Genomic DNA, 22790 nt, shown 5'->3' with positions numbered 1-22790 from the left:
TGAACGAGGGAGGGAAGCAAGAGAAACACAAACAGAAATGAAAGAGACAAAAATGAAATGGTAAGAGAAATTAATAAGGGAGGAAGGTAAATAAAGAGGGACAGGACACAGAAATAAGGAAATAAATAAGGAAAATGGGAGAAAATGCAACGCATTCACTAGTTGTGACACTGATCTCGCCCACTGTGCCAACAAAATTAACATACTGGTGTAAATCATTCACAGGACAGCCTAAAGTGTTTCTGGATACAAGTTTATCGCACCTTTTTGTTCTAAAAATTAAATGACCCATGCATTAATACACTGTAGTTTTTTCCTAATGATTTTGATTCTCTTGGTCTGTTTTAGTTTTCAACCCCTAACTTATTGAAGAACTGATTTGAAAAATATGAGATGCCTAGTTAATTTTTAAAAAAGTGATGCATCAAAATAAAAAAAATTAGAACAGCCATCCGATAGAAATTGCCTTTAGTACAAGTTTCTCTGGGGGGTTGGGGAAAGAAAAAAACCACATACTTTGTTTTGAGTGCAGCATTTCTGTTGTTTGTGTAAGAAACGCTGTGTAAAGACTCAAGTCAAAATTAATTGTTAGCATCCCATTAGAGTTCTACTTCTGGTACAGCAACCAAACTATTCAGGTCTACAGGGAGGCCTATCTGGTCACCCACAAAGAATTTCAAAATAGAAAAATTTGTTTTGTCAATTATACTTGGAGGTATTTGTAATTTGAGAATTAACGTTTGCTTTTATTATGACCACTCTCCGCTTCAGAATTCAAGAAAATCCAAACATCTTTCTATGGACCAACATGTTGTCAAACATCCCAAATGCATAAAAGGATCTAGTGAACCTATTGGTCACTTTATGCCAAATAAAGTACTGGGCAGCCCATTGTTGAAATACAATATTGTATAAATTAGGCAAGGTGTAAACTTTACACCCCATCCAAATCTCAACCAGTCAGGAAAAAGAAACTGTCTGCATCAGCAAGATGCTTCTCCACGAGCAATTAATTTTGAGGGATGACATTATGGAATACTGTCAGTCTCCACCCACATCTCAAATGCCAGATCAGCCTTCTGACACCTTCAAACCAATAAACAGGCTGAAAAGCTCAACCTGTCTTCTTCATTTCAAGATATTACAGGTAGACTATCCTTTATCCGCACTTCCGAAAACCTCTAAAAACCGAAAGTATTTTCGTGGCGTGTAAGTCGTGCGCACGACATGACCCGAGTGGCGCCAAACATGACAGGAGTGGTCTGGGAGCTCTGCCTTTCCCTGTGAGCAGGGCAGAGGGTCACAGAGTTCCCTCCTGAGTAGGAGATTGCAGGCCAAGCCGGGCAGTGTGAAGGAGGTACCGGGAGAGTGAACCCAACAATACAGCGGCCCGTCCGATAGTCTTTTCTCCCCCCCCCACCCCCCCGGCCTGATTTGCGGGCCAGCTTAGTGTAGGAGTCAGCCGATATCCGGCTTTCCCACAACTGGCGGCGGCAGTCGAGCCCCAGACCCCCGCTAAGTCAAGGAATTCAGATACGGAGCAGGGGGAGCCGGAAACCTCGATCTAACGGCAGAAATCAGCAGCCGTTTTGTTAGGTTTTTTTTCTTCCCCTAGCATTTTTTTTTATAAACAGTCAGGCTGTGGAAAGAGTCTCTGTAGCTTAGCAACAGCTTCAGAGACGCTTCCAAGGCAGGGCCCAAGTGTTTACAAGCTGTTGCTAAGCAACAGTGTTTGTTGTCAAAACCTGAAATCCAAAAAATTCCGAAAACCGAAACACAGCTGGTCCCAAGGTTTTTGGATAAAGGATAGTCTACCTGTAATATAAAACTGTTGCATTGTATAATTAAGGAGTACCAGAAGTATTGATTTAAGTTTAAAATGGGGTTAAATATAATTTTTCCTCACAGGCCATGAATATACAAGTGCATGTAGAACTTTTACTGTGCCGATTCTAAAATCACAATCTTTCCACTTTCATCCCGTATACTTTTAATTCAAGAGTTTGGTGGTTGGACTGTAGGGGAATCAGGCCTCTGAAATTTCAAATTAAATATTTAAAATTCTACTGTACTTGCAAACAAGAGTCCAGGACAAAAGATTACTGTAAATAATGTCTTTATTTAACAGAACAAGGTGGACATTTCACATCTGTGGCATACCTAGAAGGGAAGAGAAAAAAACTGCTAAGTAGTAGGAAAAAAAAAAATCACATTCAAAAAAAATCTCACAACTTAATACTAGGCCTTGGACAGAAAGTGGACTACACTGCATCTGGCAAAGATCTAGAAAGCCCATTCGTCAGAAAGAAATCAGTTTAGTCAACTCGAGTTACAGAAATAATTTGCTCAAAAATTACACACCCATGCTTTTGCTTTATTTCCTTTTTTTCCTCCAAAAACTGTCCAACTTCCCTTTAAGATGACAGATAACTAGAACAAGCTGCCATTGCCCTTTAGGGTGCCATTAAATCTCAAATATTTTTCCTGTCTCTATCCTACAAAACAAATGTTTGTTTCATGCTTCATTCTAACCCATATATAAAGACACTGTACTCAGTGTCTACTCTACTGCAACCTTAAATGTGTTATTCCTTGATATGCAATACTACGTTTCTTTTTTTTTGTATATGCTTATTTTCTCTTTGGCATTATCAAATCCTAATGTCAAAAAACTTCAGAATGTTAATAGCTTGAGTGGCACTGATACTGAAGTTTTAATTTAAAATGAAGAACTTCATTCAGACAAAAATTGTGCAGAATAGTAATCAAAATTATAAACAAATTCTTAATCAACAGGACTCAATGTTAAAAAAAAATCAGTTTAGCTGTAAAAAAAAACCCCATGTTAATCTGATATGATTCCAATCACTGCCTCATAGGCCTCAGCTGCACAAAGCATTTTGTTGCCAACCAAGCTCTTGAATAAGTTATACATTTTTGTACCAGATGGCCTCTTGTCAAGCAACTGGACCAGAAAACAATTATTACTATGTGACTATGGAAATTGCAGAATATGCTCTACATTACCAGCATCTCTGGCCAAGCAAAATTTAAAAATCTTAATGGAGGAATAGTTTTAAAGATAGATTTTAACTAGGTGGGACTCCGAATTCCCCTCTAGCCTCACCAACAACCACCCACTCTGGAAGATAGGAGTTGGAGAGATGATTTGGACACAACTCCAGTGATACTGCTGCCTGTGCAGAAACTGTCATTGTGGCCACTTGTATCAGAAGACAGTTCATCCCTAGTCTCCAAACTAACAACTGAAAATAATACGTTTGGAAGCTAGTGTCAGACTCAACCACTCCAAGTTAGCTATAATTACAGCCAGATGCAGAGTAATCCTCTGCCCCAACAACCTCTCAACTATTCCCCGAGCTTTGGATATGATATCCTATATTCTAATGACTACTCAGCCCCCGTCTGCCCCAGCAAGTTTCGTTTTCACAGTCCACTTATTTTATCACATAAAACCGGCACGTTCTTTGAGAATGTTTAAAATCAAAACTCAATAGTGAATTTATTCAGCACTCAACACATTTCATTCAGCCTTCTGTACATTCTAATCAAGCTTTTCAGGACATAGTTATAGGCACTCAGAGCTGCTGGGCAAAGATCTCCAAGAAATATACTTACTAGGTTTCTTAGTCCATCAATGTAGTTTTCAATTTACAATATATTGGTGTTTATCTTTTCATTGAATTACATTTCCAGAGCTCAAATATCTAATTGGTTAAGTTTTATAAAGATTTTATACTCGGCAACAAGGTGTCAACTGAGAGGGGAAAACTTCATGCTAGTTTATTCACTCACCCAATTTGCTACCAAAGATAATTCATTCTCTCAAAAAAGGGACCCAGTGCCATATGAAATTCCAGAAAGCTTTCCCAATGCTAATAGTGCCATAAAGTCTTTTGTGACCAAAACAGTAACATTAATATAGCCATGATTAAATTCACCAAGATATGTTTCCATTTGAATTGCAATTTTTCTATTCCCATCCATACATCTATCATTAACCCCCTCAAAAAAGCACAAAAAATATGAACACAGCTTACCTTTAGTTCATAGTTCTGATCATTCTGTTGATTTGGTCTTCTCTGTTACCAGCATCACCACCCTCAACAAAATGTGTTGTCTTTTTGTTCATGCCACCACGTGGCGAGGAAAGTTTGAAGGGCCACAAGTAATTGTTGGCCATTTTGAAGTTCTTGCCTACTATGTAGATCTCATGGATCAGATCTTCAATACAAATTATGCCATACTTTCCTGAAATGTAATAATTGGTTCATTTGTAACAATTTATCATTTTTTATTTGGAAATGCATCTTAATTTCATAATTAAAGAGGGAACTATACCAGAGGGAACCTCCCCTCTGCCTCCTAGCACCTGGTTCAGGCCAGGCAGTGATGCAGAAGCAGGTTGACTGGCATCTACGGAGACTTTTAAGTAAAATGGATTTCAAACCTTACAAAAGGGGAAATCAGTTTAAAACCAGGATATCATTCCCCATTCCATCAAAAGGAGAAAACCTTCATATTGTTAGCTCAACACTAAGTTTGAACATCTGTACATTTGCTTGTACTCCTCGTGGTAACTCTCTTCTCTCTCTATCTAAAATCTACAAGAGAGCGGAGAATGTATCTTTGCTTAAAATGTAATAAAAATACACATGATTTACATTGTGCTCCACTTTAGAACAAAATAATCAAATCAATCCAGTTCTAATAATTCATTCTTCCCCTGCCCCCACCTTCAGAAAAAGAAACAGTGCTACAAAAAAGGATTCGGAAAACTGCTGAAGGTATATATGTGTAAAAACAGTAACATTTAACATCATTACCATTTTACAGCCATAAATAAAGCCTTACTTAGTGTCCAACTCCTGCATTTATTGTCATTTATACTACACAGATCAACGCATCATGGCCCCTGCACAAAATAATAAGTTTGTACCATTTTTTAGAACAAATTTCAGAATCTGGCAAAGGATGTCCAACTGAAATGTTAGCCCGCCTTTACAGATGTTGATGGAGCTATTATTTTTTTTAAAACAAATTCAGGAATTTATCCAATAACTGCAATGATGCAAGTTGTGTTGTAAACAGAGGGAGTTGGGCTTTGAAGTGAGACTTGTCTATACCATTACCCTAGGATCGGACAATCAATTGATTGGGGATGACAATCCCGTCCCAGAGACAAAATCTAACCAGCCCAACATCAAGCAGACAAACCGCTAGAAAGTTCTCCCCCACAGCCTCCCTCTATTAAAAGAACCAGGGACCCAGTAACTAACTTCAGGTTGCTACCCTAAGCTAGTTATAAAATGCACCTTGGTTCCAGACAATCAATCATCGCTCAACATGATGATTACGCTGTGGCAACCCTGTTTCTTTATTTAAACTCTCAGACCGTTGAAACATCACCGATTCCATTCCCATAAACCGTTGGTTATGGAATATTATTTGGGTTCCTTTGCTGCTCATTGATAATCTTGCCTGAGTGGGCAGGTAAATGAAAAATGTTTATATGGCATGCTACATTTTCTCAGTTGGCGATTGTGTTTCCCAGCATCACTACTTTCAGTCGGCAATACATGTGAAGAGTCAGTGCTAGGTGGTCAGCAAGTTACCAGGTGGTTTTACTGTCAATTACACTGGACTCACTGACATACTCCTTTATAATATGCACGCACGGCAACTTGTAAAAGGAAATGGGATTACTTCTGAAGACTTTAAAGTGGAAATATAACAAAAAGGTTTGCTATCACATAGCCAAGTCAAAAGGTAATGGTCTGACCTAATTAGATATTCTAAGTCTTTCTAGGGGTCAACTTTGCATCAAATTTTACTTCCTTGTATTCATAGCTAAGGAACAGAATGACCATAACATTGCCCATTTCCCAGCACATTCAAATCAATCCCCATTCGGAGCCCGATGAGTGAAATATGTGAAAGTAAGACCAAGCGATAACCTTTTCCACACTTAGGCAGTGGAAAATGCAGTGAGCTTGAGAAACAGTTGCAGTTGCGAGAGTCAACACTGTTTCTTGCAAGCCGAGAGCCAGGACATGTGAAAATGCCAACGGCAGAATTTTAATTTCTACACGACCCCAACAACAATCCGAGCAGAGATCATGGGGTAGATACACAAATCATTAAAGGTGGGGATGCAGGTTAATAAGCCCATAAAAAGCAAACAAATCACTGGGGTTCATTTTTAGAGGGATAGAATTGAAAAACAGAGAAGTTATGTTAAACTTGCATAAAACCTTGGTTAGACCACACGTCTGAGTACTGTGCACAGTTCTGGTCGCCATATTATAGAAAGGATATAGAGGTATTGGGGAAGGTGAAAAAAAGATTTACAAGGATAATACCAGAACTGAGAGGTTATACTTATCAGGAAAGCCTGAACAGATGGGGGCTCCTTTCTCTAGAAAAGAACAGGCTGAGGAGTGACCTAATAAAAGGTATTTAAAATTATGAAGGGATTTGATAGGCAAGATGTAGAGAAAATGTTCCCACTTGCGGGGAGACCAAAACTCGGAAATATAAGATAGTCACCAATAAATTCAATAGGGAATTCAGGAGAAACTTCTTTACCCAAAGCGTGGTAAGAATGTGGAACTCGCTACCATAAAAAGTAGTTGAAGTGAATAGCATAGATGAATTTAAGCGGAAGCTAGATAAACACAAGAGGAGGAAAGATCTAGAAGTATATGGCAGCACGGTGGCATAGTGGTTAGCACTGTTGCCTCACAGCGCCAGGGACCCGGGTTCGAATCCGGCCTCGTGTGACTGTCTGTGTGGAGTTTGCACATTCTCCCCGTGTTTGCGTGGGTTTCCTCCGGGTGCTCCGGTTTCCTCCCACAGTCCAAAGATGTGCGGGTTAGGTTGATTGGCTATGATAAATTGACCCTTAGTGTTAGGGGGATTAAATACGTGGGGTTACGGGGATAGGGTGGGATATGTGTTGATGTAGGGGTTACGGGGATCGGGTGGGATATGTGTCGGTGCAGGCTCGATGGGCCGAAATGGCCTCTATCTGCACTGTGGGATTTCTGTGATTCTGTGTGATATATGCTGATGGGGTTAGATGAAGTGGGGTGGGAGAAAGCGTGTGTGGAGCATAATCGCCAGCATAGACCAGCTAGGCCAAATGGCCTGTTTCTGCGCTGTAAATTTTATGTAATCCTCCCCCCAGTAATCACTGGGTGCACAGCATTTATAAAAGAATATCTCAAGAGACCAACAGTCCACATGGTAGCCTGGATAAATAGCACACCTTAGGGATACTAGCTTGCAGCAAAGTGGTATTATGAATTGACTCGACTTGTCGCTGTGAAACGCATCATTAGCATACAAAGGAGAGAGAAATAGCCAAGTGGAACCAATCCACAATCTCCCAATAGCACTTCCAAAGGCTTGTGTATAAATCCTCTAACTACCTCCTTGGTTGAGGAAATCATGTGAGCTAGTGTAGTGGTAAGAATATCAGAAAGATGAAGTGCTATAATGAAAAAAGAATTGCTCAATTTGTAAAATTCTAACACAAATTATCAAGCTAACCCAGTACCATCTAAATGAAAAGAACCTTACCAAGCTGCTTTTCAATCAGGGCATTGTCAGTGAGAGCAATGCGCTGATGTTTGATCTTGCCGAAGCCACGTTTGTAAATCAATTCACGGACAGACTTTAGATTTGGATATCTAAAAAATTTAAAGGGCAAGCATTAATATTGGTTTAAAAATGTCTCCTTTCTCCTGGTTAAACTCCAAATGTACATATTAACAAGTCGTATGTCTGTTTTGCTGGTTTCTCTTGTTAATCAAGCTAGAGCAGAACTTCCAAACAAAATGTAATTGGGAGATTTCCCCCAATGGTTCAGTATATAGCAGGTTTTAGCCAGGGAAAGACAGAGAGGAAAGGAGAGCAAGAAAAAAAGGGCAAGCGAAAACATGCATTTACATAGTGCTTTTAACAAACCCAGGACCTCCTAAAGTGCTTCATATCAATTAAGTACTTTTGAAGTTTGACCAGTATTGTAATGAAGGGAAAACGCGGTAGCTAATTTGCGTACAAGAAGGTCACATAAACAGCAATGAGATTAACGACAGATAATCAATTTAGTGATGCTGGTTGAGGGATAAATATTGGACAGGACACCAGGGGCTCCCTTGCTGTTCTCCAAATAATGCCATGGTATTTTTGAAATATACTAGAGGGGTAGACCGTCTCAATCGAAAGAGATCACCTCCCGATAATGCAGCAGTCCCTCAGTACAGCATTAAAATATATGAGCCTGGATTGTGTGTTTGGGTCACAATGGGGCTTGAACCTTTAACTGAAGAGGCAAGAGTGCCACCACGGTGCCAAAGCTGACACCTAAGACACAAACTAATGACCTCCGCACCCTGGTATGGAATTGGGGGGGGGGGGATAAACCAGTAAGGGTCCCCATTTCCTGAGTGCTATCCAGCAACCTTCATTTGAAGTGCACATTAAAAATTTTGGGTGGCAAAAGAATTGGGTGGAGCTATTTGACGACAGAGGCCATAACAGCTAAATGACACTGCCTTAAGCATAGCCAGATGCCCAAAGTACCAGGGGGCATCTGATGCCATGGAGCCATACAAGGTGTCAATACCTTCACAAAAGCATTTATTTTAAAAGGAAATCATTTGTTATTTAGTCATCACAGAATACTACAAAATTTCACAATGAAGTGATCAGAAAGAATAACAGAAATGGCAAAAAGGAAATAAAAGTGTTGTTCTAGGCTGTTATCCATGCATTTGTCTGCTTTAGGTATAGTACAGTAAAGCACTAAGATCTTACTGTGCTAACCACATCCATTCAGAAGACATCATACCTGGTTTCACACTGACTGCATATTCAATTTCACCTTTTAGCACAAACACTATTTCACCGTTGCCAATTGCTGATTGTCTAATCACATACCCCCATGCAATGTATGGCTCTGCAATACGGAGCATGTTGATTGAAGCCTTATTCAGTTTCACAAACACTCCATTGAAGATCTGACGCAGTCGTAGGAGCTGAAGTACCTTGCGGACTTTAGGGCTAACACCATTGATTCTGTGAAGTCATAGATAGAAATGAGAAAGATAGATACAATAACATTTTACTTTAAAAGTAGTTATTGTTTATTTGTTTTCAGTTTGTAACGGCTTAAATAAATCAGGTTAATCTGCAATTTCATTGAGGAGGAAAAAGTTTATTCACCTGTAGCCACAGCAAATAAATAACTGTGCATTAACACTTACCCCCTAATACGGATCACAAAAGCTAGCCTGGGTTCAGCAGGGACATAGTAATTATTAGCTTTGCGTGCCATTCTGGCAAGGCGGACCTCACATCTGTACATTTGCTTGTACTCCTTGTGGTAACACTCAGCTCTCTTGTAGATGAGTTTTCTCTTCAGTCTATTTATCTAAAAAAAGTATATTTTTGCTTAAAATGTAATGAATACATATGGTTTACATTGTCTTCCACTTTAGAATAAAATAATAAAATTGATCCAGTTATACTCATCCATTCTCATTTCCCCCCCAAAAAAGGACTAGACGTACTGAATATATCCTTGTACAAAAACAAACAGTACCATTTCACATTACCATCTGACAGCCATAAATAAACTAAGATGCACTTAGTGTCCAACAACTGCACTCATCATCATTTACTGCACACCAGAAGTTATGTCAAATGTAAAATTTACTTCTGTCAAAATGAACCTGATCGACACTTTGCAGACCATGAACTTAGTTTACTACATAACAGAATTCATAGGAAACATAGAAGATAGGAGCAGTAGGCCATTCGGCCCCACGAGCCTGCTCCGCCATTCAATGCGATCATGGCTGATCATCCAAATTCAGTACCCTGTCCCTGCTTTCTCCCCATATCCCTTGATCAAATTCAAATATTGACCATTTACAATGTCACGGCATTAAAGTGTATCTCACTACCAGGAAGAGGCACTGAAATACTTCTGTAACTACATCGATTCAACATCTATACATCTCATTTACATGATCACCAATGCAGTTAGCTTAACCCTCTACAATATCATCATACCTCAGAGCCCCAGTTTTGGAGCCACATATAATTTTCATCATGAATACAGATATTCCTTTTAATTATTTTATTGCATTGTGAGGCAGGTAAATAAAAGATTACTGTTGCAAAAAAGATGAAAATTATGGCTGACTACAGAAAATAATTACTGTATTTATGGTTAGGAACATTTCGTTTTTAATAGTTAAGTACATCAGCATATTATGCAGTGCAAGATATGCGAGGTAATTAAACTATAACTTCATACAGTTGTTAAATATGTATGATTAAAGTACAGAGATAGTCCTGCAGGACGTAATGTTTCACAAACCTTCTTTTCTACCAACAAACGCTTGATGCGTTTGGCCTTCATGACTGCAAACGCCTGGCGCTTTTTCAAAAGGCTTTCAGGGACCGATGGCACCTTCTTCCCTCTGGTAGGAAAGAGAGGGTACAGAGATGGAGGTGTTACAGATATTTACCATACATTATTACTCTCAATGCTAAATATGTACGTCTCAGTTCCCTACATTTGATGCAGATGTTAAACAATGTGTATACGTCCTGATACAGCAGCAATTGAAAGTAGACCAAGCCATACCGATTTATTTTAGTGCTACCTATGGTAGGCCACAACCTGGCCGTGAAGACGATAAACACAGATCTATAGCGAATATGCCCGCAGATACAAAATACGTTAAGAAACAAAATATTTCTAAGATCTTGGCTAGTTAATCGCGTCAAACCAAGAGCATTTACACTAAGTGAAAGCCTCAACACTGCGCAACGAAGCTTCAGTACACGCAGGGGTTCGGGACTGGAGGGGTGCATCACCACAACACTGCGCCCAAACCATTAAGCTGCAAACCGATTTGTACAATACACTGCTGGTTCATCACACGAGAATATCCCGTGAGTAGACAGCGCTAAAAGTTGAGGTTTCAGTGCGGATGGATTCGGATTTTAATACACTCGATCCTGCACTCACTTCGTGTCCGCCATTGTCACCACCGCCGGGGAAAAAAAAGAGGGAGCAACGCATGCGCGCAGGCCACTTAAGCCCTCGCCGTAGCAGCTGTCCGAACTGTTGCCTGAATCGATGTAGAAGCCACCAGGAGTTTTAAACGGGGAGTCCTTAGTAATATTAGTCTGTTCCTTTGAATTAACATTTCTTATAAAATAAAATGAAGACAAACAGAATAGGCCGACGATTGTAGCGAGAGCGCAGAGTCGCCCCCTTGGTGTTAGGAGGGGCCCTGGGCTGGGCGGGCCGGGCCGGGCAGGTTCCTTATTTAACCAGTGACGCGGAGTGAAGATGCTCAGTGCCAAGCAGCGGCCGGAGAGAGGCAGACCGAGAGCACAGACCCCGGCATCACCGCACGGCCGCTTACTTACACACACTCCTCGCTTCTGTGCGGGAAGGGCCGGCCTTCCCTCCCGGCACCAGCCCAGCCATGAATATCGTCGCAGAGTTTTTCGTTGTCACTTTCAAAGTGCTCTGGGCTTTCGTGCTGGCCGCGGCGAGATGGGTGATCAAGCCCAAGGAGAAGAGCGTGTGTGATCAGGTGTGCCTGATCACGGGAGCGGGCAGCGGGCTCGGCAGGCTCTTCGCGCTGGAGTTCGCCAAGCGGAAAGCCACCCTGGTGCTGTGGGACATCAACCAGGACAGTAACGAGGAGACGGCCGAGAAGGTCCGGCAGCTGGGCGCTCGAGTCTACACTTACACTTGCGACGTGAGCAAAAGGGGCAGCGTTTACAGGACGGCCGACTTGGTGAGGAGGGAGATCGGAGACGTGACGGTGCTGGTCAATAACGCAGGTGTCGTGTCCGGGCATCATCTCCTCGAGTGTCCGGATGAGCTTATCGAGAGGACCATGATGGTCAACTGTCACGCTCACTTTTGGGTGAGTTTAAGAGGCCGAGAAAGTTTATATTAAAAGAATTGTTTAACTGCTGTTGACAGTCTTGTCCTTTTTAAAAATGCATCTTTTTCTAATAAACCAAATAGATTATTTGCAACCAGGTTGTGTAACGCTCGAAGCAATTCGTGATCCAGGTGTGTTCTGGCTAACGGCAGCAGTTTTATAATTTTACCAAGATGCAGTGTTAACTATTTTGTAGATGCAATTACACTGCACACTGTACAGATACATGGGTATTGAGTAGGAAAGAGCACTACAAAATAAAACATTGTACGGCAACAACATCCCGCTCTGAATCGCAGTGTCAATACTAAGCTTCTGTTTTTCTCTTTTGCTGGGAAAGAAAACTGTAAATCAGACCCGTGGGTATAAACGAACATTGGTGTATACTTCACTATTAATGATTGATATGACCTTGTTTCTGCTGCAGCAATGCTATTGCGCAGCTTTTACTAGCCGGTATTGTATTTATTGTACCCAAACCGTTTTGATTTTAGTATCTATCCTCGTGATTCATAGCGGTTCCCAGTGATTCTAGGATGCCTTTAGTAAAAGACTTCCGGTCCTGTACTGCTGCTGAAACCTAAAATTCAACAAGTACGCATTCGCCCCATAGAAATAGCAATGTCTGCCGCACATAAGAAAAATGTCAAATGAAGCTGGGTTCAAACGCAAAACTTTTTATACATATATGGGGTTATATTTGAGAAAATCCTGATTATTAAATTGTACACGAAACTGTGTAATTCCAAGTTTAAAGTTAGTAATTAATGAATACTTTCTGGCTGCGATTAATGGCTGGGCACATCTCTTAATCAGTCCAAATACCAAACGTTTGAACACAGTAAATGGGCTTAGTTTTTCAGTCCGTTCCTACTTTGCACTTGTTTAATTTAAATCAATGCATCCTGTCAAGTAACCGTCCCATTGCTGGCTTCAGCCGGTTTGCCTACTTGATATTCCTACTTTCTTAACTGTATTCGAGTTGGGTCATTGCAATTTGTTACCAGAGCATATGCGATTTTTAATAGTGCTTGTCATGCTCCTCCATATATCTATAAGGTTGTGGAAAGGACTTGGAGCCTCCTCCCAGCGCTGTTGAAATTAAGATTGTTCCTGACGTGAATCCGTCATCCACTTAATCCTTGAACCATCCGAACTGTTCGATTTCTACTGTAGCCTTTACTGAGATTGCACAACCGGAGCCGCTGTTACTTGAGATTCGTAGGTGCATCTTATTCCGATGTAGATTTATAATCGCAATTTTATAAAGGCAATAACCTTACTTCGTGTAGTGAAGACTCCAGGACTATTGGTACGCTCGCTGTTCTCGACAACAAACCCAATTATGGATCTTCAAAAGGAATTGCATCCCGTTTTCAAGTAATTTTGGTGTGCATATATCTAAAATAAACTTACTGCCTTCAGTTGTATTTAACTTCCCATTCAATGCGCTAAAGATACATTTGAAAAACAAATTTTCAATGTCGATTATAAAAGCGTCTGTTGCAATGTTATATCTAGCCTAAGTTTCAGTACAAGTCACCTCGACACTTGCATTAAATAATGCATTCGTGTCTTGAACAGGAGTCGGCTTGAAACTTCTTTGGCGCTATGAGGTCTTCTGCGTTTGGTTACAAGCAAAGCGAAGCGTTTGGTCTTTGCAGGCGTCGTTGTCCTCAAACTTAATTCCCTGTATTGAATGACACTTTTTTTTTTTTTTTCGTTCCTTACCCTCCAGTTTTAGTTGAGAAATACTTGTAAAATGAGAACAAATTCAATCGGATTAGGCCCCTTATCCATGGAAGACCTGAGGTTGGACTCGACTTTGAATTTGCTGTTTAACCGATTCTTGTGTACATGGGATGTAGCTGACGTTGTCAAGACAACATTGTTGCCCCGAGAAGATGGTGGTGGGCCTTTTTTGAATTGCTTTAGTCCTCATGATGGCTAATCCATGATTTCAGCCAATTGAGCTGACGGGCAGTTGGCAACTTGTGACTAGAATGATTGGCAGTACTGCTGGGACTTGGTTGAATTTACTCCAGTACTGTTTTGGAGCACCAACTACATTAAAATTGTATGGAAGAAGGATGCTAATATTTTTAATGTACCTCTGGACCCAGACTTAGTTATACTTTTCATTAAAGAAAGTAAGTGAAGGGCTAAATCTGTTTGATACTTGATTAGGAGTGCTAAATTTCTATTTTTGCAAGTTAATTATTTCTTTCCTTCCCCCACCCCCCCCCCCCCCCATTTAAAACTGAAGCAATATATTAATTAGTTTTGGATTCCAAAGACACTGCACCTGTAGATGCTGTAAGCATAATGTACATGACTGAATATGGGGAAGCATCTGTATTCTACAACAACCTCAAACTGAACCCTTAATCCCAAGTTGCTCTTTTTTTAAATAATGACCACTCCTGGAAGGCCACAAATAAGTGGACAGTACTGTGAAACAGCTTGAGGTCTGAAATCAATAGCTGATTATTTAAAATCCAATTGAAATTGGGACAGTAAATGCACATCAAAATCACTTTTTTAAACTAGCTGCACATAGAAGTAATGTAAACTCAAATGCTTAGCACCAAAAATACAACTTGAATTCACAATAAAGTGGAAATAAAAACTGAAAATTGCACCTGTGGAAGCTGAGAAATGTTAGACCACAAAGCTAAACAGCCCCCAAGCATCTTTGGCACTGAAACATAAGAAAATCAGTGAAAAATACCAGCCTAATGGCATCAGAGCACTAAGGATACAGGGCAACCTAGCCAATGTGGTATAAAACTTCCTCTGCGCCTCACAGCTGATCAAAAATGCTGACCACCCTACCCCTACAGAGCAGGAATTGTGAAAATTCTCCCTCACTGAACCCTATTCATTTTTATTTCTTCTCCTCCTCCCCCCCTCTTTCCTCCCTCCTTCCCCCCCCCCCCCCCTTCGCTAGCTGTATATCCTACACCATGAATACCGTGCGTCAAGATGAAACGGTGGTTTCGTGAATCAGAAAACTGCTGCGACACAGCAGAAGCTGAAAGTGTAAGGCTGTGAACAGCTGCCAAAACACCTTTCACACTGGAGCAGAAAATTAACTTTGAAAATTCCTGCTATGTGAACTATCTAGGTACAGCACAACCTAATAAACAAGTAATGCAATCCCCACACCCATGCAGTCTTTTCCTGCCCAAGAACACACTAGATTTCCTCCCCTACAAATAGTGATCCTCCTTCTCCCTTTCTTGCACCACCGAGCACAATTATCTAGAACATACCATAACCCCACGCTGCATTCCCTCCTCTGAAGAGAAAGTGTGGACCCCTCCAAAAAGAGCACAAGCATGTGAAGTGGCAAGAGTGCTCCCATTGCAGTACCTGTTACATAAGTAGATGGTGTTGTGATTTATGTAAAGTTGAATGCCAAAAATATAATTGTTTAAGTATTCATGCAACTACATACTCTAACCACTGAGTGGCACTGCTGCAATTTCTCAGGTTAAAAATTCAATGACCCTTTACATTTTTTTTCTCTAAACTGATCATCATTCTGTCCTCTGGCATGGGTTTACAAAGAAACTCCAGTATTCTGGACTTTTGCGTGCCCTTCAACTTTTTTTTAACCTCGAGACTGATCGACTTTTTTTGTTGGATGTCGAGGGATCTGGATCGAAGGTTTCAGTGGGAGTTGAGGTACAGATCAGCCAAAATCTGAGGTGCTGAATGGCCTACTCCTGTTCCTATTGGAGAGATTTGGGGAAGAGGAAGAACAGACAGCTACAGATGAACTGAAGAATGAAAGGGGATTGGAAGAAAACCTTGACTAGCAAATAATCATACCCCTAAATTTGTGCTCCAATATTTGCTAATTAGCAGAGCTGCTGAGGTGGGTGTAGCTGCAAAATGACTTCAATTGTGTTGGTACACTGAAGTTAAATATATTTTGTCTGAAATTGTTGGATACTGTAATTTTCAATCAATTTTCTACAATTGGTGTAAAGTGATGTTATATGTGCAATTAAATTTGTGTTCAGAAATCCATTGTTACCAGATAATTCCAAGATCTTTCAGTACCTTAACTTTTAACTTTTAGAATGTTCCTGATTACTGCGTCAGTTATTTTAGCATCAAGTAGTTCTTCACAACCACTGATCAATGCAACTTTTATCTTGCCCCTCAACCCATATAACGTGTTTGAAGATTTTGTATCTTGACAATTTTACAAATCTGTTGTATGCAGCCAATGAAGAAATCGCCAGTTATGTCCTTTTCATAACATGCCAGTGACATAACATGCCAATGGACCAGTTAATGGTCTTTGTTTGTGGCAGTCTAAAACTTTCATGCAGCAGGGCAGGGAGCCATGGCACTTTTGTCCTAATTTTGTCTTGGTAGTTTTTTTCCTTTTTTGCTGCTATCCAAAAGTTTTCTTTTAAACAAAGATGCACATTTTAATTTGGAAAATCTCAAGAAATGCCTTTTTTCCTTCCCTAGATGAAGCATCTAAAAATTTAGATAAATGGAGTTACTTGTTTACACATGCTTTTACTTGTAGGGAATTCTGCAAATGTAAATAGTTCTTGCTAAGCAAGAGTATTGTTTTTTACGTAAGCTAATCGGATAAGTAACTAGTCCAGGTTGGAGTACAAATGAGTATATTCTAAATCTTGTCTACTACACAAGTTGGCACTTTTTTGGGACCTAGAAAATATTCATTGGAAAGGAAAAATTTGTAGGGCTGTAGTGAAAGCAGGGGAGTGGGACATTTAACCCCTCAAGCCTGTTCACCATTTAATGAGGTCATGGCTGATTTGTGACTTAACTCTATGTACCCTTTATATAAAGAGTGCTCTTTCAAAAGAGCTGGTGCAGGCATGATGGAACACTGCCCCTCATTCAGCTGGTCTACCAGGGAATTGGTTAACATGCCTGTCCCTAATTGGCATTCTCTGACTGGTACATACACATCCATCCTTCCACTGGCTCCCTTTATCCTTTTTGGGATGATCTACATATCTGAAAGAAGCATTGACCCATGATGTGTGGCTTCAGCCAGTGGCTCAGTTGGTAGCACCCTTGCCTCTGAGTCACAGTTGTGGGTTCAAGTCCTACTCCAGAGACTTGAGCACAAAAATCTAGGCTGATGATGCAGTGAAGTACTGAGGGAGGCCAAGGCCTCGTCTACACTAAGGTGGACACAAGATCATCTAGCACTAGCAGGGGCTGCTGTGTTTCCTACATATAACAGTGACTACACTTCAAAAAGTACTTTTTTGTCTGTAAAACGCTTTGGGACATCGGTGGTTGTGAAAGGTGCTATATAAATGCAAGTCTGTTTTTTTTTTTTTCCAGATTATATAAAGCAGGTTTGAACTTTTTAACCAATTTAGTTGGGTCTGCTCCACTTCAAGGCACAAGTTTGTTCTGCTCACTGCCTCACAGGACTAGAGAATTCTGCACTGGATGGGCTCTGCAGGAACTTGTCTGCTACACATTGTAAATTTGTAACACAAATGGATTGTATTTCCCCTCTTGTCTAAAATTGTGTATGTGATCTGGGCAGCAGGAATTCTAATCTTTTTTGCAAGCCAAGAAACCTTGATTCTAAACATTAACTGGGCCTGTGGATCAGATCCAGCAGAGCCAATCTATGAAGAAAAGGAGGATCTGATCTGATGCACTGCATTGAATGACTTTGCAGAAGCTGGTTTGATTTTGATTCTTAAAGAATCAGCTTATGAAACACATAATGATTCTTCCAATTTGAAATGGAAGATATTTGGTGTTGAGACCTTAACTGTAACCTTTTGTGTTCCAGCTGAACTTTAAGATCTTGCTTAATCAGACATCACCTATTTCATGTGACAATTTTTCAGCCATCTGCAGTGAATTTGGCTAGTAAATGCCCCAGATTTTCATGCTTCATGAAAGACTCTTGAAAATAAATAATTTGTTGACCAACAGCTTCTGCCTGAGCATTTGAATCTTGTTCTGAGCAAGTTAATGTTGTTGTAATTGGTTAAGTGCAGTAAAATTGTGACAAGATTAGTGTAGCCATGTTTACAATGTAATGATTGCTGTTCTGGCTTTTGATTGGCTAAACTAGAAACCACTTTTTTTTTTCATCTGAATTGGACACTTGAAACCAGGTTGAAGATGGCCATGGTAAAGGCTTTTCTTAATGAGCTGTAGAAAAGGCTTGGTGCAAAGAAAGTAAAATGGGGAAGAAGGAAAGAATTAAAGTTGAAAGAGATGGGAACTCTCCTGGACGTACTTCTCTTGCTAGGTACAGTTCCACAGATGCTAGCAGCCCTCCTGTACCTCCCTCAACTGGCTATTCTTGCGTCTAAACTGATGAGCAGACAATTAAACCGTGGAGGACATCACTGCCAAATTTGATACATGTCCATACGTGGTTTCCAGTAAGGTTACTGGATATTGACCAGCAGTTTCCCTTCCTGGGTGCTACAGCCACAGTAATTCAGCTGCTCAAAATGTACTAACATTGCTTGGTCTGCATGGTTTTCATGCTACACAAGTGCTGTTTTTGTCCAGTAGGTTATTGGAGAGCTGTTTAAATACTTAGTTGCTGTAAGTGTCTGTTTTAGTAGCTTAGTCATTATTGTAATATAAAGCCACTAAAACAATTTTATAATTGTTTCAGTTTCACCATGCAAGAGTTGACACCTTTTTTATATTTATTTTTCTTTTTTAAAAGAGAAAATGTAGTTTCCCTGAATTTGCTGACACAGGGTTAAGTACCTGTTTATGCAGAAGCACATCCTGAGCTTCATATGCCAGGCCCATCCTATTTTTGGGATGCTTACAGCCCAGTTATAAAACTACATTTATTGTATTGTCATGTGTTTCACTTGGTTACTAATGTAGCCCCATCGTTGTAGCCCAACACGAGTGCAAAAGACAAGGCTGAAGCATTCACAACCATCTTCAGCTGGAAGTGCTGAGTGGATGATTCATCTTGGCCTCCGCCTGAGCTCCCCTCATCACAAAAGCTAGGCTTCAGCCAATTCGATTCACTCCATGTGATATCAAACGGCTGAGTGCACTGGATACAGAAAAGGCTATGGGCCCTGACAACATCCCGGCTATCGTGCTGAAGACTTGTGCTCCAGAACTAGCAGTGCCTCTAGCCAAGCTGTTCCAGTACAGCTACAACACTGGCATCTACCTGACAATGTGGAAAACTGCCCAGGTATGTCCTGTTCACAAAAAGCAGGACAAATCCAATCTGGCCAATTAACACCCCATCTGTCAATGCTCCATCAGCAAAGGAAAGTGTCGTTAACAGTGCTATTAAATGGCACTTACTCACCAATAACCTGCTCACTGATGCTCAGTTTGGGTTCTGCCAGAACCAATTTTTTGCAAGGTAACAAGGCGGGTAGCTCGTTTGATGTAGTCTACATGGATTTTAGCAAGGCTTTTGACAGGGTCACACATAGCAGACTGGTTAGAAAAGTAAAAGCCCATGGGATACAAAGGAAAGTGGCAAGTTGGATCCAAAAGTGCCTCAGTGGTAGGAAGCAAAGGATAATGATTGGTGTTTTTGTGACTGGAAGGCTGTTTCCAGTGGGGTTCCGCAGGGCTCCGTACTAGGTCCCCTGCTTTTGTTTTAGTATATATATCAATGGCTTAGACCTCAATGTAGGGGCATAATTAAGAAGTTTACAGATGATGCAAAGATTGGCTGTGTGGTTGATGGTGAGGAAGAAAGCTGTAGACTTGGGTATCAATGGACAGGACAAGTGGCAAATATAATTCAATCTGGAGAAGTGAGGTAATGCATTGGGGGAGGACTAACCAGGCAAGGGAATGCACAATAAATGGTAGGATACTGAAGTGTAGAGGAACAGGGGGACCTTTGAGTGCATATCCTCAGATCCTTGAAGGTAGCAGGACAGGTGTATAAGGAGGTATATGGGATTTTGTTTATTACCCAAAGCATAGAATAGAAGAGCAGTGAGGTTATGCTTGAACTGTATAAAACACTAGTTAGGCCACGGCTAGAGTACTGCATACAGTTCTGGTCATCACATTACAGGAAAGATGTGATTGCACTAGAGAGGGTACAGAGGAGATTTACGAGGATGTTGCCAGGACAGCTGACTTTTTTTAGCTGAGGAAAGATTGAATAGGCTGGTGTTTCTGTCTAAACCCTCATCACATTTTAAGAAGTACTTGGATATGCACTTGAAGTGCTGTAACCTACAAGGCTATGGACCAAGAGCTGGAAAGTGGGATTAGCATGGATAGCTCTTTTGGCTGGCACAGACACAATGGGCTGAATGGCCTCCTGTGCTGTAAAATTCTCTGATTCTATGACCACTACCCTCCAGACCACCTTCCAGCCTTGGTCCAAGCGTGGACAAAAGAATTGAATTCTAGAAGTGAGGTGAGTGTGACTGCCCTTGACCTCCAGGCAGCATTTGTCAGTGTGGCATCAAGGAGTCCTAGTACAATTGAAGTCAATGAGAAGTGGTTGGAAACTCTCCACTTGCTGGAGTCATACCTAGCGCAAATGAAAATGGTTGTGGTTATTGAAGGCCAATCATCTCCGCCCCAGAACATTGCAGGAGTTCCTCCGGGTAGTGTCCTAGGCACAACCATCTTCGGCTGCTTCATCACAAGGTCTGCAGTGGGTATGTTCGCTGATTGCGCAATGTTCCATTCACAACTTGGATAATGAAGCAGCCTTTGCCTGCATGCAGCAAGACCTGGACAACATTCAGGCTCGGGCTGATGAGTGGCAAGTAACATTTGTGCTGCACCACACGGGTGCAAGGCAATGACAATCTCCAACAAGTAGGTCCAGCCACCTCCCTTTGACATTCAACATGATTACCATCATTGAATCCCCCACCAGCAACATCCTGGGGGTTACCATTGACCAGAAACTTAACTGGATCAGCCACATAAATACTGTGGTTGCAAGAGCAGGTCAGAGGCTGGGTATCCCGTGGCGTCTTGCCTCCTGACTCCCCAAAGCCTTTCCTCCGTGCACAAGTCAGGAGTGTGATGGAACACTCCACTTGCCTGGATGAGTGCAGCTCCAACAACACTCTAAGCTCGACACCATCCAGGACAAAGCAGCCCGCTTGATTGGCACCCCATCCACCACCTTAAACATTCACTCCCTCCACCACCGGCGTACCGTGGCTGCAGTGTGTACCATCTACAAGATGCACTGCAGCAACTCACCAAGGCTGCTTCAACAGCACTTCCCAGACCCGCGACCTCTTCCACCTAGAAGGATAAGGGCAGCAGGCGCATGGGAACACCATCACCTTGCCTGACTTGGAAATATATTGCTGTTCCTTCATCACTGGGTCAAAATCTTGGAACTCCCTAACTGCTCTATGGGAGTACCTTCACCTCATTGACTGCAACAGTTCAAGAAGGCAGCCTAGGGCAATTGGGGATGGGCAATAAATGCTAGCCTTGCCAGTGACTCCCCACATCCCATGAACAAATTATTTTTAAAAAAGCAAGAGCTTTTAGCTTTCTTAAGTAACGTCTATCTTTTTTATTTTTCATCAACCCAGATGACCTTTGTATGGAATCATAAGTTCATTGTGAAGCAGGGAGGTAGATCCTTTTTTTTTTAGTTTACTAGAAACCATCTTTAAGTTAAAAGCTGTTGTATCTATCCCAGTGTGATAGTGGGCCAAAATAAAGCATAGCCTTGTTTGACCTGATGTGAAGGGAAGCTACCTGGAGCAGGCTTTTCTATTCAAAAGCCTTTCCTTTCTTCTCGCAGATCAGGGTGATACACCTTGGCTTTTTTAGTCTTTAGGTTTTGAAATCTCTACTTGCCAGACTTGTGCTACTTTGTTCTACTTACACATGAATTTAAAGGAAACTAATATTTTGAAGACTGCTGTACTCTTAAAAGGGTAGAGGTTTCTTGGGTTCTTGTCATGAAGATAGCTGAAGCCAGCCTCAACATTAGAAGGCTGCCACTGATTTAACAACTTCAGTCCTCTGGGAAGGGTAATATGCAGTGTATTTCCTGCAGGAAACCATACCATTCTGGGAAATGCATGCCAGCTATTCCATTGGTTCTGTCAGACCTGTTGCAGTATGTTGTTCATGTATACATGACCAAATTCAATTCTCTTCCACTGCTGGTCAAGAATAGAGGATAAAGTGCATGGCTTTTTATATACAAGAGAAATGCCTGGGGGAATCTGGCGAAGCTCTTAATAGAACAATGTCCTAGTGTCTTTGCAGAATGATGGCAACTCCTATTTGTGAGTAGCGTTAAGCTACATTGAGGAAATCAACCATACAGGAAGTAATCTAATATTTGTAGTTACTTGACAACTACTGCTGGGAAGCCCACATTCCAGTGGCAATGGACCAGGAAGAACATTACTTCAATTTTCTGCTGTCAAGTCTGTAAACAAATTTTAATGTTTTTTACTAATATCCCAAATTAGGGATTCTAACAGTTTGCCCACAATTGGCGTTAGACTGACTAGTCAATAGTTACCTATGCTTTTTTTCTCATCATGAACAAGGTTGTTGTCAGCAATTCTCTAGTCCCATGGCACAATTCTTATTTTTGAGGATTGAAAATTTGTGGCCAGAGTGCCTCTTTGACTTCTTTCAACAGCCTTGGGTTGTATACCAGTAGGGCCTTGAGATCTAATTATTTCATCATAAATTCCTTTTCTGCAGTTATTGCTAGCAATTGTTCCTAACTTCCTAGTGCACCTATATTCTGCATTATATAAAACCTGTGCAATACATTGATTATCTCTG

The 22790-nt window shown here is 41.0% G+C and overlaps 2 protein-coding genes across 3 annotated transcripts in view; one reads left to right on the top strand and one right to left on the bottom strand.

Annotated features, from left to right (window-relative positions):
* Positions 1-2099: 2099 nt before the first annotated feature.
* rpl7 (ribosomal protein L7) lies at positions 2100-11178 on the bottom strand. The gene is made up of 7 exons (XM_085993161.1): positions 11072-11178; positions 10415-10517; positions 9294-9460; positions 8968-9105; positions 7606-7715; positions 4062-4272; positions 2100-2160 (listed from the first exon to the last, which is right to left on the bottom strand). Exons 1-6 carry the CDS (start codon positions 11083-11085, stop codon positions 4064-4066), a joined length of 741 nt encoding a protein of 246 aa, XP_085849287.1. The 5' UTR covers positions 11086-11178; the 3' UTR covers positions 2100-2160; positions 4062-4063.
* A 79-nt stretch (positions 11179-11257) lies between these two features.
* rdh10b (retinol dehydrogenase 10b) overlaps positions 11258-22790 on the top strand; it is an 85117-nt gene continuing 73584 nt past the window's right edge. Inside the window, exon 1 of one of the 2 annotated variants that reach the window (XM_085993160.1) lies at positions 11258-11987. In XM_085993160.1, the coding sequence (XP_085849286.1) occupies positions 11538-11987 (450 nt within the window). In that variant the 5' untranslated portion in view covers positions 11258-11537. The remainder of the gene's footprint in view (positions 11988-22790) is intronic. The other variant, XM_085993159.1, reaches the window with a different exon arrangement.

Source organism: Somniosus microcephalus, chromosome 7 (assembly GCF_052327205.1).
Source record: "Somniosus microcephalus isolate GS21.2 chromosome 7, FLI_Smic_1.0, whole genome shotgun sequence".
NCBI lineage: Eukaryota > Metazoa > Chordata > Chondrichthyes > Squaliformes > Somniosidae > Somniosus > Somniosus microcephalus.
This window is presented reverse-complemented; position numbering and strand designations above follow the sequence as displayed.